Below are 16,954 nucleotides of genomic sequence, written 5' to 3'. Positions count from 1 at the left end.
TTTACTGTGAGGTCTTCATTGTTCAGCTTCGTAGAACTTAGAGTGAGGTGTGGCTAGCAGTGAAGATGCAGAAACTGTGTTTTGTTAATACCGTGTTTAGGAATGACCCATTTTTGATAAGGACTGAGGAAAGTTATTTGATTATACTTTGTATTGAAGCATTTTTTGAAAATGATCTGCGAGGATTTCTAGGATTAGGACTGTGGCAGAAAAGAAGAAAGTGAAAGTTTGGCCAACCTGTTCATCTGTCAATGCAAAGCTAACAGACCCGTCTAGAGCTTGAATTACCTATTTCATCTTGATAGCAGATTGACTACATTTACTGGACACTAGTTTATTTTCACTTTATTTTCTTCAGAATTGAGCATTCACTCAGTTGGCGCTCCCGTGCCCCCTGCTTCACGTTAAGGAAAGGACATTGGCCACGGATCTCCACCCTGACCTGTGTGGGCCGAGTTTAGAGTCTTAACTGCAGCAGTTTATGGATTCTCTCAGGCTCCTTGGAAGTGGTCCTGTTTCCTCATCCTTTGTTCTTTGACACAGATTCACAGTTCACCATCCTTGTCACCCCCCAGAATGGTTACAGATTGACAGGGCCATTTTTTTGTTTTTCTTTGGAGAGGTTTTTGCTATAGGGCGCATGAGCTCACCAGAAAGACAGAGACAGAGAGAGAGAGACAGAAAATGAGAAATCACCCCCCAGGGGGGATGGCCACACCACAATCCCTTCTCCTCCAGTCTCCTTGGGCTGTTGGGCATGCACGCACATGCACCCGGCGTGAGTTTAAGCCACTGGGTCTGGAACTTGAAACGTGGTCAGCTACATGGGAGTCCAGTGACATAGCTATTGCGCTAACTGCTGGTCCCGACGGCCATTTTTAAACTACTGTGCTCAAAACTATCTGAGTGGAGTATGACTGTATTCTGGGCTGTGCATTTCTTTTTCTCTTTCTTTTAAATTGCCACAGGGAATGTGTGCTTCCCACAGGGAGGGTGAAAGAGGAGGCACGCCCAAACAGGGCGTAATCATGCCAAAATCCCTTCTCAGCTTCTCCATCCTGTTGGGATTTTGGGCACACAGACCCAATGTATTTTGCTTTGTCTTTTAAGCTGCCGGGACTGGGATTTGAACTGAGGTCAGCCACTTGTGTCCTGGCTTCTGTTAGCCACTAGGCTGTGGGCCAGCCCTGAACTCTGCATTTCTAACCAGGATCAAAGTAAGTTTTGGACAATCTCATCCCATTTTGGTCTACTGAGACCTCAGGCTGTTTGCCACTTGTAGCTATTAATAGTAAGTCCTATAGTGAAAACATTGGTGCTCAGTGTCACGCACTGACCAATACCTCGATTAGATCAGAAGTTACTCCATGGTTCCTGGCGTAGTGAGTAGTTTCCTCTCATCATAAAGTTGTGCCAGATTTACGGTTCAAATAATGAAGACACATCCTTTTACAAACAGTTCTATGATGTGTGTACTGGCTTCATACCCTGATCTGTCAGATGACTAGTATTTTTTTAAATTTTATTTCATTCATTGTCTTGTTTTGTATTGTTTTGTTTGAGGTTGACCAGAGAGAAGGAAAGTGAGAAAGCAAGCTGCCAGGTTTGGGACTCGAACTGTGGTCAGTCCTGTGGGAGTCCAGCCGCCTTTAACCACCAGGCCACCTGCCGGCCCCCGTCAGATTATTTTGATCTCAGTTGTTGGTCATATACAGTCTAAAGGAAAGAGGCAAAGGAAATCAAATAGAACATTATCTTCTTGATATTTAAAAAAATGGATTTTTATGGAAATATGTTTGGGGAAAAAATAACTGGTCATAGTTTAGCGTTAGGATGGTTAGAACGCCGGCGGGTGGCCCCTGTGTGGGAAGCCGTGAAATGCGTGTTGTCTGTCTTAGAGAGCTGGCCTTTGTCTCTGTCCTTGTCTCTCTGAACACTGCCCCGTGTAAGGGCAACAGCAGATGGCATAGTGGTCATGTTGCTGGACTCCCACCTGGTGACCATGGTTTGAGTCCCTGAACCTTGAAACTCATACTTGGTGTATGTGCGTGCATACCCAAGATCCCAGGAGGAGAATGGGGAAGGGATTGCAGTGTTACCATCCCCCCTGGAGGGTGATTTCTCACTTTCCCTCTCATTGTTTCTGTCTCTCTCTGGTGAGCACATGTGGCCTAAAGCAAAAACCTCTAAAAAGAATAATCCTCGTCAACATTTTTGTCTTCTACCTCCAAACCCAGCCACTTGACAGGAAAGGGCACTTGTAAGGATGCAGGCATCAGAAGACACCAGCCATCCGAAGCTGGCCTCTTCCCAAGCTTCCACAAATTTTGAATTAGAATATTGACTCTGTTTTTTCATGTCCTGGAGTATTTCCAGTGGGCACCCCCATTAGCTACCTTCAGTCCTAGGACAGAGCTCTAACATCGGACCCTGAATGTCAAGATTTCCTGAAGGTGGGGATTAGCTGGGGGTGCAGAGATTGCTGTGACTGGTCCCCAGTGAAGAGCTACGAGGTTTTTCAGACTGTGGTAGGTCCTCACAGCCTGGCGGTGCTCATATACCCTTCTTCCTTGCTCCGGCTTCCCTGCAAAATCTCCCAAGTATCTACTGTCCTGAGGATTGTGTTGGGTCCTGGAAGTACAAAGAATAACAAAGTCGGGGCTGGCAGGTGGCGTGATGGTTAAGGGCGCTGGACTCACACATGGCTGACCTCGCTTCGGGTCCCGGATCTGGCGGCTTGCTTTCTGTTTTCCTCTCTCTCTCTCTCACTGTGTTCCTCTCTGGTCAAATTAAATTACATTAAATAATTCTTTAAAAAAAAATAGTCATGAGTCTAGTGGAAGGAGCGACATCTAAAATGAAGGCAGTGACAGAAGTACGTGCATAATCGGCCCGTTTTCTGCAGGGTTTGTAGAAGAGCGAAGTGTACGCTATGGTTGCTCTGCTTCGGTTTATGTTGGTGAGTGCCAAAAACGGATACATTTCCATGCTAATAATGCATAGAAAACTTGTCTTGTAAGGAAGACATGGCTGAGAGACCGAGGATCTAGGGTGGAAATTTAATTGCAGACTCTTCAGTGTGCTCGATCACAAGCTTATTTTGTCTCGGTTTGAAGTAATCCTGCAAGTGAGTATTTTTACCATTTTGTGGCGAGAAAAGACTTTATAATGCAGAACAGCAGATCTGACTATGCAGAGAGGCAGACGTGGGGGGAGTGACTTCTCACTCTCTCTCCCTCTATCCTGGCAAGTGCACATGCCCTACGACAAAAACCCAGAAAGAATTACCTTGAGGTGAATCACACATCTATTGGGTCGTTGGAAAAGTCATGACATTTTTCTGTGCAAAAATGCATCAAGTGTAAAATGCAAAACTGACTCCTAGAAGACACCGTATGAGAAAGTCTTGGGTGACCTTGGGTATGGTGGTGAGTCCTGAAGTACATCGGAAGCACTGTCCATGAAAGAACATTGAGTTGGATTTTTTTAAACTTCTGAGGCCAGCAGATGGTGCGGTAGTTAAGGCACTGGATTCCCACATTACAGATCGTGGTTTGAGTCCCCGGAGGCTTAAAAATCATGCGGGGCAGGACCAGCAGATGGTGAAAAGGTTATGTTGCTGGACTCTCACATAGTCGGTTCAAGTCCTGGAACTGGCAGCTTCAAACTCATGCTGGGCGTGTGTGTGTGTGTGTGTGTGTGTGTGTGTGTGCCCCAAATTCCTAGAGAATGGAGAAGGGATTGCGGTGTCCCCACTGCCCTTGGCGGGGGGAGTGATTTCTCGCTTTCTGTGTCTCTCCTGTGAGTGCATACACCCTATAGCAAAAATTTCTCTTTCAAAATAATGTGCATGTGTGACCAAAATCCCAAAGGGAGAATGGAGAAGAGATTTCCCAGTGGCCATCCCTCCTGGGGGGTGATTTCTCACTTTCTGTCTCACTCTGGTGAGTGTATGCATCCTACAACAAAAATGTAAAAAAAAAAAAGAGAAAAGTGGGGACCAGCAGTTAGCGTAATGGCTATGTCGCTGAACTCCCATGTAGTTGACTGTGGTTCGAGTCCCGGACCCGGTGGCTTAAACTCATGCCGGGCACGTGTGTGTGTGCATGCCCAAGATCCCGAGAGGAGAATGGAGGAGAAGGGATTGCGGTGTGGCCATCTCCCCTGGGGGGTGATTTCTCTCTTTCTGTCTCTTTCTCTCTCTCTTTTTGGCGAGCGCACACTCCCTATAGCAAAACCCTCTCCAAAAAAAAAAATAGTATAATAATAATAATGAGCCAGCCTTAACGAACGTACCACGCTGATGAAGATGTTAGTAATAATCATCTTTCCCTTCCCAAAGATGGGAATTCCGGGGAACCAGCAGTTAGCGTAATGGCTATGTCGCTGGACTCCCATGTAGTCGACCGCAGTTCGTGTCCTGGACCCGGTGGCTTAGAACTCACGCCGGGCGCGTGTGCGTGCGTGCCCAAGATCCCGAGAGGAGAATGGAGGAGAAGGGATTGCAGCGTGACCATCTCCCCTGGGGGGTGATTTCTCGCTTTATGTCTCTATGTCTCTCTCTGTCTGGCGAGCGCATGCGCCCTACAGTGAAAATCTCTCCAAAGATGGGAATTCCGCATTTGCTGGTGGATAGTTCTGAAAACCTAAAACTACGAAAAACACAAGTCTACCAGTTAAAACAAAAAGAATAAGACACGGGTCTCAGGGTACAAAGTTTAAAAACATAAAGAAAACGCACCAGTTAGCCATATTTACTTTAATATCTATTCAGAATTTAAAAGTTTCCCAGCAACACAAAATAAGTTTTTAGCTTCGTGACATTAATTAAAACTGTACGAATACACAGAACCATTACCCCAGGACAAATCAGTCTTTAGATTGTAACATGTTTCAATAACCTGAAATCTGAACGGCTGAATCGCCTATACAAAAATACCAGGTTACTATTAATTATAATGTGTCTTTGGATAATGCCCACGAGGTGATACCAGTTACTTATCAGCATTTGTTACCAAGTCATAAAATACGTAAAAACATCGACAGCTGGTAACGTTATTCTTTAAAAAGAATATACAGTCTATAAAGTGGCAGGTTTAAATAGAACAGCCCTAAATTCAAAATGTCTACTTTAAATGCCGATTTCGGAATAAAACTAAGGAAAACATAAGTACCTTGTTAAACTACCGCTAAAGCAGTCGACGTCACGTTTGCTCCGCAGAGCAAATGTGAAGGTCAGAGGTGAGTCAGTGACCTCTGACTCAGAGCAGCAGAGTTCGCTTTGGGGACCGGCTGGTACACTTCATGTTTGTGTCTGCCAGGAACACAGGAACAAGGTATTTTGAAAGTCCGACGAACAAACATCACTTTCAAGAACTGTTTGAATGACGTGAAGACAAGAGAACGCTGCCTTGTTAATAGGGACGTCCTCCACCCCTGGGTTTGATAGTCACCATGAATTCATAGCAGCTGTGTTGGTCAAGACCAAACAATACACTCCTCCACGAAAACGAGGTGCCATCTTAGGTGGTCGGGAAGTCCTGACGTATCTTTCTGTATTTAGATGCAAAAATACGTCATGACTTGCCCAACAACCCGATAATGTTGATATTCCGTGTTAAATATAAACCTGCTCCTAAGAAAGACATCCTGACCAACATTGGAATGACCACTGCTTCCACAGTTGCAAACCAGAAGAAACGAATGAGAGGTGCGGTCCTTCTGCCATGGCCCAGGGGGAGGGCAGCGCCTGAGCCAAACCCGGCAGCCCGCGAGGTCTAACTGCTGTGAAAACACAAAACGCAGAGTTTTCAGGCCAATCACTGCGGAGTGATGAAATGTCCAATAGTTTAGGCAAATATGCAATAAATGAGAAGGAAAAGACTCTAAACACATACTTTCTGGAGGCATTGTTTTTTTTTTTTTTTTTAAAGCTTTCTATATTTACGATCTAATTATTTGTAGATGAAATACTTGATACTTTGGCGAATAGTTTATTCAATACTTTGTAAAGTCCTGCCCACGTTATCGGCACTGTGGGCAGTGATGCTAAGAAGATGCATTTCGTCTCTAGGAAGGAAAGAAAATAGATCATTTTTGCTCTTCGTAGTACGCACGACTGCGTATTTCTTCCAGAACTCAGTAGAAATAGAATCTGTAGACATTTCCCAGGGCCAGGGGCCTTGCACACACTCCATGGGGTGATGCTGTGGGGCTCCTACCGGTGGCCTCCGTACTTGGCTACCCAATCTGTCCTCCCGTGCACAGACGAAATTGGCTGTGCCCGGTTCACGATATTGAGATTTTTTGCTGCAGGATTGAAAGTGGGTCCTGAAAACTGCCCCCGACCAGGTTTTGTGTTCCAGGTATATTCTGAAAGAAAGCAGAATCAGAAATTAGAATGTTATCCATTTGCTTATCGGATTTGTGGTTTTATAATTATTTAACTTTATTTATTTTTAATTTGACCAGAAAGGGACCGAGAGAGAGCGAGAGAGCGAGCGAGAGAGAGAGACTTAGAAAGCAAGCTGCCAGGTCCAGGACTCCAACCACAGTTGGCTATGTGGGAGTTCAGCGCCGTTAAACACCACACCACCTGCCTACACCTTGATTATCAAACTTAAAATAAAGCAATTCATCCTCATATTTTATGGGAACATTTTGAATTTATTTTTTAGATGGTTAACTCAGTAGTTTGTTTTTAATTTCGCCAGAGGGTGTGTAAGCTTACCAGAGAAAGAGAGAGAGGAGAAATTGAGAAAGCACCGTGTGCCATGGGGGAGGGCCCCAATGCGACCCCTTCCCCTCCATCTCTCCTTTTGAGAGTTCGGGCAGGCACACACCTGCAGTGTGTTTCTCATGCTAGGACTCGAGCCAAGCAATCAGCCATAGGGGATCTAGCTGCCTTCACCACCATGTCACTGGCTGGTCCCAGTGATCTCAGGTTTAAAAGTTGTTTGTTTTCATTGTCAGAGGGAGTATGTGCTTGCCAGGGAGAGGGAGAGAGAAAGCGCCCCCCAGTGGGCCATGATCACTGCAATCCCTTCCCCTCCATCTCACCGATCCTCTACCCAGCATGTCTTTCAAGCCACCGGGGACAGGACTTGAACTGTAGTCAGCCTAGTGGAACCCAGTGCCTGCTGCATAGCGCTTGACCCCTGTGCCACAGGGCTGGCCCAGGTTTAAGTGCTGAAACTCAAAATTCAAATATAGTACCATATGGACACCGATTAGCACGGTTCAGTAGCTTAAGAGATGATATTCCTGGCTGGTGGTCCTGGCAAGGCTGATGTGGCCAGTACGCCACATTTAGATGCAAATGCAGCATCAAGTCAGGTGACCAAGGGCAAGACTTGGCTCAGGCTGGCGACGCCCACAGCCCTAATGACTGTGGTATCACACCGTGAGTACAGCAGAATGGTACACAGTCTTGCTATGGAACGTGCATTCAGAACTGGGAGTCTTACATGACTCTGGCTTCATGAAGCTGCACATGGGGGGGGTCCCATGACAGATTTCTTTTTAAAAGTGCAAGTGTGGGGGCCAGCAGGTGGAGTGGTGATTAAGGAACTGGACTCCCACAAGGTGACCACGGTTCAAGTCCTGAACCTGGTGGCTTGCTTTCTCTCTCTCTGTGTCTCTCCCTGGTGAGGGTGCATGCCCTATAACAAATTAAAAAATAATAATAAATAAATAATTTTTTTAAAAATGAAAGTGTTTTTTAGAGTCTGGAAACTTCACTTTTTTTGGAGAGGTTTTTGCTTTAGGGCGCGTGCACTCGCCAGAAAGAGACAGACAGAAAGCGAGACATCACCCTCCAAGGGGGATGGCCACGCCGCAATCCCTTCTCCTCCATTCTCCTCTTGGGGTCTTGGGCATGCATGCACACACGCCCGGCACGAGTTTAAGCCACCGGGTCTGGGACTCAAACTGCGGTCGACTACATGGGATTTCAGCGACATAGCCATTACGCTAACTGCTGGTCCCAAGGTTTTTATTATTTTGTTTTGTTTTGTTTTTGAGAGGTTTCTGGAAACTTCATTTTTTTTTCATTGGAAAAATGCTAGGTAACAACATAAGTTCCTTAAATAGCAGGTCCCTTCCTGGGACCCCAAACCTTTAATCACAAGGTTTGCTTTATTCAGACATTAAGCAACTTAAAATTTTGTGAAAATCAAAAAATTTGTTAGGCATTTGTTCTCTGAACACTTTATAAGCTAAAATTATTTAAACATCTCAAATGACAAACTAGTAAATCATCAAAAGGTAATTTTATTAATTTTTTAATTGTCAGAGGGCATATGAGCTTGCCAGAGACAGAAAGGTGAAGACGTTTAAGAAAGCAACCCCCAGTAGGAGTGTGGTCATGCCACAGTCCCTCTCCTCCATTTTTCCATTCTGTTGAGATGTGCGGTATGTACAAAAAGCCCAGCATGTTTGTCAAGGTGCTGGGGCTAAGATTCGAGCTGCAGTTGGCCCTGCGCGACCTGGTCCCCTAACCACGAGGCTACGAGGCTAGCCCAAAAGAGAATTGTTTTTTAAGGTTTTGCCATAGCTCACTGGGGAAAGACAGAAAGAGACAGAGGGAAAGTGAGAAATCACCCCCAGGGGGAATGGCCACACCGCAATCCCTCCTCCTTCATTCTCCTCTCAGGACTTTGGGCACACATGCACCAGCGTGATTTTCAAGGTATCGGGTCCAGGACTTAAACTGTGGTCTGCCACATGGGACTCCAGTGCAGTAACCACCATGCCACCTGCTGGCCCTGCCCCACGGAGAATTTTAACGTCTTCAGTCTCTCCCTCACCCCTTGTTTCAAAGCAGCGTCTAGGTATGACAGGAATTCCACCTGGGGAGAGCTGCTCGATACCGCCCTTGGGAGTTAAGCACATTCACACTGTGCAGTAGCTGCCTGCCACTCGTGGGTCAGACCCTCAGTGTCAGTTTGGAAATGAGTCTGGCCATTCTCTGGGTTTTCTTCCACATTCCCCATAAAACTGGGAGTGCAGGAGAAAATCACGTGTGCACATGGCCCCGAAACGCTGCTAACTCAGCGTACAGTAAATGAGGGGTTAAATGCAGAACTAAGCGCCCTGGGTGAGACAGGCACCCCGAACCCTGAATGCTGTGCAGTTGGGGTGGGGCTGGAGGCCAGAAGTTCTCCCGCAGTGTCTGACAGGTCGTTTCAGACCACTGTTACTGGGCTGAAAGTTCTAAGAGCTGCCAAAAAGCTACGCAATGGGGCCAGCTGGTGGCGTAGTGGCTAAGGCCGCTGGATCCCACATGACTGACTCTGGTTCAATCCCAGACCTGGTGGCTTGAGAGACAAGCTAGGAACATGTGCATGTGTGCCCAAAAGTCCCAAGAAGAGAATGCAGGGCGGGATTGAGGCCTGGCCCTCCTCCTGGGGGAGGGGGTGCCTTCTAACTTTTCTCCTCTTCCTCTCTCTGTCTCTTCCTGGCCAGTGCACACACTCTATAGCAACAATTTTAAGAAGCCACCTAACAATGGCAGGGAGTGTATCTCGAAGGACCAGTCAAGGCATCGTGTTTGCCAGGAACGATGCTTTAAGTCATGTCTCCGGAACACAGTGGGAGCCCCGTATCCATGCGTGGCTTCTTACAGTCTCAGTTACCCACTGTCCGCTGTGGTCCAAAAACATTACATGGACAATCCCAGAAACAAACAACTCAGGTTTTAAATAACGTTTAGTATAATTGTAGTTAAACTGCTAATCTCTCCAGGCCTGCTTTGTAAGAGGCTTTATCACGAGTACGTACGTACGCATGCACAGGGAAAACCAGAGTACACAGGGTGTGGCACCGTGCAGTTTCAGCTACCCACCGGGGCCTCGGCATACGCTGCCTGCAGATACGGGGGCTGTAGTATCAGCATGCCTCTGTCTGCTGAATAAGCAACTCCCACGTGAGGACGTGGCTCAGGGCAGTACCGCGGGTGGGAGAGCATGTGTGGGGACAGGAGTGGGGAGAGGGGATGAGACAGGCAGTAAGCCAGTCTCATTCGGGAAACAGGAAACACAGTTCAACTCTGGTGTGTGAGGCTCTTGAGGGGAAGAAGTCAGGGGTCTGGGGAATAATCAAAAGGAAATACACACACACACACACACACACATTTGCCAGAGGATACATGTGCTTGCCAGAGAGAAAAAGAGAAAGCACCCTTCCCAATGGGGTGTGGTACCCTTTTCCTCCATTTCACCATCTTGTTAGGATTTGGGGCACGTGCGCGTGCACGCGCGCACACACACACACACACACACACACACACACGCGCGCTCAAGTTTTTCAGGCTGCCAGGCCCAGGATTCAAACTGCAGTTGGCCATATGGGAGTGCCTCCCTTAACCTATAGGCCGTGGAGTCAGCCCAGGCCAACATTTTAGAAACTTCCTTGAAGAGAAAATCATTTTGCCGAGAAGGTGGTGGTGCTGAGCTTTCGGGCTCCTTTCCTGGACACAGCAGGGCTTCAGAGCTCGAGCTCCCTGGTGGAGACCCCGTGGCAGGCCCATAACCACCTCACCAGACCACCCCGCAAGAGCAGGGCATTCAGCCTCTAATGCTTGTCCTATCGTGGGCATTGAACTTCTCATAGAAAATCTGTGCTAACGGAAAGGAAAGGAGTTCGCCTCTCGTTTCGGATGTAATCAATGCCACTGTGCTGTCACTGTAAGCAAGATATAAAGCTTCCATAAGGTGGAGATCATAATAGGACCTTCTGTAATAGCCACTGGGGGGACTGGATGAGTTAGGGTTCGTCCAGAGGTGAGAATGGGCCCTGTGCTTCTACAGAGCGGCCGAGTGTGACAGAAGTCACTCCTTGAAGTCCTGGTTATTTTAAAGGCAGGAGGTGAGGGACATTTGGGAGGAGATGTTAGGGAGGGAAGAGGAAGAAACCAATTGGACTTTTCTTCTCAAAGCTTGAGGGCAGGGAAGAAAGCAGAGGAGGAGGCTCTGAGAGGAGGGGAGATAGTTGAGTAAATACGGTAATGACCTGGTTTTATTTTCCTGTGGGAAACTGTCACCCAAGTGGAAGGTCTGGAAGACACATCTCTCACAAAACAGTGTTTTCCTAAGGATCTGCATTGGCCACTTGAGAGTGATAATATTTACTTCATTTTTTTACCCTTCCTCCTATCACCGTCTGTAGGAAAATTTGATAAGCAGAGTAAATGAGCAGATGAAAACGTATGAGGAAACATTTATTTAAAAATGAAAATAGGCATATGCATGCTAATGTGACAGAATCGTTATATATAATTAGGCCTTCAATGTCCTAAAAAATATTCCTAAAGAGACCTAACTCAATTTCTAAGAGCAGGCACCCAGATAACAAAATAATTTGAAACATGATATTCTGCTGTAAAAGCTATTATAAATTGAAGCCATGGTGAACACGTCTTTTTAAGGCTAGCTTAACATACCTGAGTCTTCAAAAAAAAAATCATTGCTGTATGAAATGTTTACTTATCTCTATATATTTTGTTTCAGCAAGGGAGAGTATGAACTAATCCTTTTCATAGAGAAGGTAATTAAGTCCTATTTAAGTATCAATAGTTCTACTATCATAAATAAAAAATTGAAGCTATCCAGTGCTTTTTTACAGTTTTAGCTCCAATAAGCATGAACTTTAAAGACTGGCAACTTAAGCCAAATGTCTCGAGTCAACATTTAAATTAAACTACAATTCTATAACTTATCAAACTTTCGAATATCTGCCTTACTGTTTGTTTGGGCGCTTCAATAAGGAAATCTGTTTTAGATTACACTTAGAGAACATTCACAGTCAGACTGGCTGGCTCAAGTGCAGAGTCACTATCCTCAGTGTCAGGGGCGTGCCCCTGCGTGTGACTGTCAGAGGCCGCGGTAAGCGCAAGCCTAAGCGCAAGCCCGCCTCAGTCAGCCGTCACACGGCGGGGGTCAGGGGTCAGCCTCCAACACCTAGTGCTGTGACGAATCGAATGGCAGAGTGTGGAAGGTGTGCCACCGCTGACTTCTGCACCCTGGAGTGTGCTGTAGAGAACCCGCAGGTTGCCTCACACAGAGAGTACTCCGGGTTTACTAAGCATCCACTCTGTGCCAGCTGCTGCGCAGAAAGCTCTGGAAAATGCATCTTCTCACATCTCATCGTCCAGCACAGCACAGCACGCGCCCCGGGAGTGGACAGGCCTAGTCTCTACCTCAGCCTCACTAGCCCTGTGATCTCAGGCAAATCACTTACTGCCAACCTGCTCGCCTGCAGGAGGGACCCACCGAGCCCTGTACCTGTGCCTGGCAGAGAGGAACCACCTAATCAGAGGTAGCTCTTCGGTTACTAGACTCTCAAACCACACTTTTTGGAAGAAGAGCAGGGCATTATACCAGAGCCAATTAGCTCTGGATTAGGAAGGTGAGACTAATCTAAGTGTTGACTTGGGAAAAGCCACTGGCACTTTAAAGGGAAGAGCGCCCCGCTCGGGAATCTAGAGCACACATCTACGACAGTTGTTCTTACCTGAAGCTGTTGCACCAAGAGGCGCCAAGTGGATCCTCTGGCCGGCCGATCCCACTTCTTTTTTGAGGAAGGATGGGAGATATCCTGACTGACTGTAAGGAGCATAACTTCCAAGACTTCCTAGATGAATCATAGTTTCATAGTCAGAACATGAAGATTGCAAAGCCCCACAGGATACCTGAGTACTACCCCTACTACTTATAAATGCTCCTTTTTTTTAGCATCTAGGATGTTCTAGGCACCGCGCGGCGCTTGTTACAGGAGCCTGTCAGTCCAAATAACAACCCTTCAGGCACTTCTCGGTGTCCTCTACATCGGATAGGGCTCTGGAGTCTAAATTCTTATTAGTAAGGAGTAAGCGAGAATCTGAACTCAAGGCCTTTTTATGACAACACTTCTTTTCTTTCTTTCTTTTTTGCATTAGGGCATATGTGCTTGCTAAAGAGACAGTGAGAGGGAAAGGGAGAACCCACCCCCGGGGGGTAATGGCCACGCCACAATCCCTTCTCCATTCTCCTCTCCGGATCTTGGGCATGCACGCACATGCGCCCAGTGTGATTTTCAAGATACCAGGTCCGAAATTTGAACTGTGGTTGGCAGTGTGGGAGTCCAGCACCTTAACCACCACGCCACCTGCTGGCCCCGACAGACAGCTCTTAAGAGGAGGTATGTGGAGGCATGTCTCCTGCCACAGAGCCCCATGCTCTGAGTGTCTTTGTTTTGTAAAATCATTTTAAGTGGATCAAGTCTCATAGGGTCGTCATTGGGACTGACTCGGATTACACAGAGCACTGAGCATAGCACCTGCTACTTCATAAATGTCAGCTGTCATCATCACTGTCATCATGATCACTACTGATGAGAGCAACCAGGCAGTGCAGGGAGGGCACAGAGGGAAAACCTGAAGGCAGCAGACTAGCCGGGAGGTCAGTGCTCCCCCTGAAGTGACAGAGCATGACGGCTTGAATAGGGCAGTCGCAGAGGGATGGAGAGAGGGGACTTGGGTGGATTTACAGGGTGGTGGTAGGGAGAGGGGAGACTATAAACCCTGGGTTTGCAGCTCAGGTCACTGGGTGGGGTATCTGAGAACAGTAGAAGAGAAGTATTAGGTTTCGGGGAAGGACACGGTACATGGAGGACAGTCAAGTCATGGTGTGCGAGTAGGCGGATCTGGAGATTTGCAGTCCTCGGGGACTGGTGGTCATGGGCCTGTGGGCTTGGAGGATTTCCTCTCCTAAGGAACACCAGCATTGAGGGAAGGGACAGGAAAGGACCCTGTGGAGAAGAAAGAGGTGGCAGCAGAAGAGCAGGGTGTCCAATGCTGTGAGAATCCGGAGTGTGGGGAAAGAAGGAATGGCAAAGGCGGCGAGGCCTGAGGAAGGCAGCATGTCCATGGGACCAGGCCGCCAGGATGTAGCATGAGCTGCCTCAGTGACAGGAGGCAGGCCCTGAACACATGACAGTGAGTCAAGGAGCAGACTGGAAGCGCCAAGCGAGATGGAGTTCAGTCAAACAGAAAAAAGGGACAGGCTTGTCAGCTACAGGTGGAACCAGGCTCCGATTGCCCTGGTGGTGCCCGGTTGGTGGCTATGACTGCAGTGTCTTCCCTGGAGTGTTTTACACGCCTGGACTCTGAGCTCTGTGCTCCTGTGTCTCTCCTGAGGCTGAGCAGGGCAGGTCCCCGCCAAGTGTGTGCTTTTGAATCAACAAACATCAAACCACAGTTTTGCTCATCAAACCCTGGGGGGTCTCCCACAGTAAGCGCGTACTGTTGGTCTGCACCGCTGCTAACCCCACTGAATTCCGCGTAAGGACAGCTGTCTAACGGGACCTTTCTCCTCTCAGGTACTCACTCCGAGTCACTCTCAGTCCAAGGCAATAATCGTATTCAGTAGCAGCTTCAGAATACTGAAGAGTATTAGAATACTTCTACGCTCATTCTCCTCATCAGAGCAGATGCAAGGAGACTTAAAAATCTTTGTGGAAAAATTGAATTAATGTACAAATTTATTTTGGTGCAAAAGATTTTGAAATCCATGACTACCCCAGAGCACAGGGGCTAAGTGACATGTACTGGGAGCCAGATCCCCCATGACCAACAGTGGTTCTAGACCTGGCTGGAAACACACACGGTGCATGTTGTGTGTGCCCAAAGTCCTGATGGGATGGAGCGAGGGGACCGTGGCATGACCGTGCCCCAGGCAGTGCTTTCTTCTTCTCTGCCTTTCTCTGGTGGCCTTTGGCACTTGAAAAAAAAATTAAATCCATGCATTTTTTTCATAATATGCATTTCCCATTAAGTTTTTGAAGACCCCTCCTAAGAAATGTTTACTGTGTGACAAAAGTCCTAGGTGTGGATATATAATAATAAATAATAATATTCCCTCTACTTGATAGATGAGGAACCTCTCTTAACTAACTTGTCCAAAACCACAAAGCCAGTGAGTGACTGATGGGCCTGTGACAGACTCTAAAAGCCATGCATTAAGTGGTTCCATGGTGTTGCTTCTTACTGAAGAAGGAAGTTGAGAAGGGAAAATGAACACAAGATTAAGTCTTCTGAAATGATTTTGGCTTATTATTGAAGTATCTTGTGAGCTGCAGAGTTTTAGACTGCAGCCAGTGGTCCACACTGTTAGAACCAGTGACACTGAGCTCCTAAGAAATTTGTCATCTCTACTAACCTGGTTAAATAACTGTTAGTGCTTAATTAACAAGAGTTGAAAATACTGAAAAGTAGACAATATTCTGGTTTTTTTTTTTCAGTAGATTTAGTTCATGTTCATCAATCGCCATAATTAATTTAAGAAGATGAGCATACAGTTTTTTGAGAATGAATTCGTGTTCAGCGAACTGAAGGGAGATAACCTTAATGACAAGGGCTGATCTTCCGCTTAGGTCTTATCTGACTTCTAAAAGCAGGTCACTTAAAAAAAAATTATTTATTTAATTTTATTTATTATTATTTTTATAATTTGCTATAGGGCACATGCACTCACCAGAGAGAGACAGAGAGAGAGAGAAAGAGAGAGAAGGAAAGTGAGGAAGCAAGCTGCCAGGTCAAGGACTTGAACAGCAATCGGCCATGTAGGAATCCAGTGCCTTAACCACCACACCGCCTGCTGGTCCCTCACCATGGCCTTTTATGGCAAGATTGAGATGAAAATAGACAAGGAACTCAAAGAACAGGTTACACTCATCTGAAATGCCCAGAAATTACCTTGTGGGTCTTCTGATTTTTCAGGAAATCTTTCATTGCATGATAGTTTTTCAATTGGTTTAATTATGCTTTCTTCTGAAGAGAAGGCAGACGGAAAGGAAGAACGGACAGTAAGGAGAATGTTTTAGAAAAAGGAGAGAAAAATGGACTAGATGATTAATGAAAAGACCCAGAAAGAACTCTTAAAATGAGAAAATGTTCCTGAGTGTTGTCAGTTTTCATTTGATGTCAATTGTATATTCGCTTGGGATCGGAACTGTGGTGCTGCCATTTAAACTGACTTAAATAACCAGTTTATTTGGTAAATATTTATTTAACTTTATTTTTTAAGATTTTTGCCTTAAGGCACAAGCACTTGGTGGAGCTAGTGAGAGGGAAAGTGAGAAATCACCCCCCCAGGGGAATGGCCACGCCCCGATCCCTTCTCCTCCATTCTCCTGCTGGGGTCTTGGGCACGCGCACACACGTCCTCAGCATGATTTTCAAGCCACTGGGTCCAAGACTCAAACCACAGTCGGCCATGTGAGGATCCAGCGACATAACTGCTACGCCTTCTGCTGGTCCCAGGTAAGTATTATTTTGAAATAACAGAAAAAGCACGTTACGGCACTGACGTCATTATATGACACTTAACACTTTTAAATAGATAAGTTGAGTCCTTGAGGGATCTGGGAAACCAGCAAAAAGCCCAAGGGTATTGATGTCACAATCAGAATAACTCAGTAGATGCACCTGCTCACACAGTGACGGTCAAACTTTTCAAATTCTGATGCCATGTACTTTTTAAAAATAACTCCATACCTCTTCACACACTTGTAAGTTCATATCCAAAAAGTTTTATCATGTCTAACAGTTTCAGAGGGTGTCATTTCTGGCATACTGTAATTATGGACATTAAAAAAAAATCACATCTCTTCTTTAAGTATGACCAATGGGATCTAATACCATAATAACTTTATGCCCACCAATAATTACATAAACATAGATGAATATGTTCCTTTTTACAGCTGAGAATTTCACATTAATCTCCTTTGTTCTCTAAAATTTTACTTCTAGTTGGATCTCAGCTGCCTCACTTTATCTAAATATAATTTTAGGCTTGAAAGTTTTTAAATTGATCACTCAAAAATGTATATAAATTAAAACAGTTTTTAAATTATTTTAACCATAATTACATTAAAATACTTCTCTAGACTAAATTAGTTATAATGATTTATTGTATAT

General features: G+C 45.9%; 1 protein-coding gene across 1 annotated transcript in view; it reads right to left on the bottom strand.

Moving 5' to 3' along the window:
- Positions 1 to 4,726: 4,726 nt before the first annotated feature.
- The window catches only part of MAK (male germ cell associated kinase), a gene marked incomplete in the record, with an annotated part of 40,956 nt that continues 28,728 nt past the window's right edge, over positions 4,727 to 16,954 (bottom strand). Inside the window, 2 exon segments of the mRNA XM_027774862.1 lie at positions 4,727 to 6,372; positions 12,511 to 12,630. Coding sequence (XP_027630663.1) covers positions 6,218 to 6,372; positions 12,511 to 12,630 — 275 coding nt within the window.

Source organism: Tupaia chinensis, unplaced genomic scaffold (genome assembly GCF_000334495.1).
Source record: "Tupaia chinensis unplaced genomic scaffold, TupChi_1.0 Scaffold000048_1, whole genome shotgun sequence".
NCBI classification, from domain to species: domain Eukaryota; kingdom Metazoa; phylum Chordata; class Mammalia; order Scandentia; family Tupaiidae; genus Tupaia; species Tupaia belangeri.
This window is presented reverse-complemented; position numbering and strand designations above follow the sequence as displayed.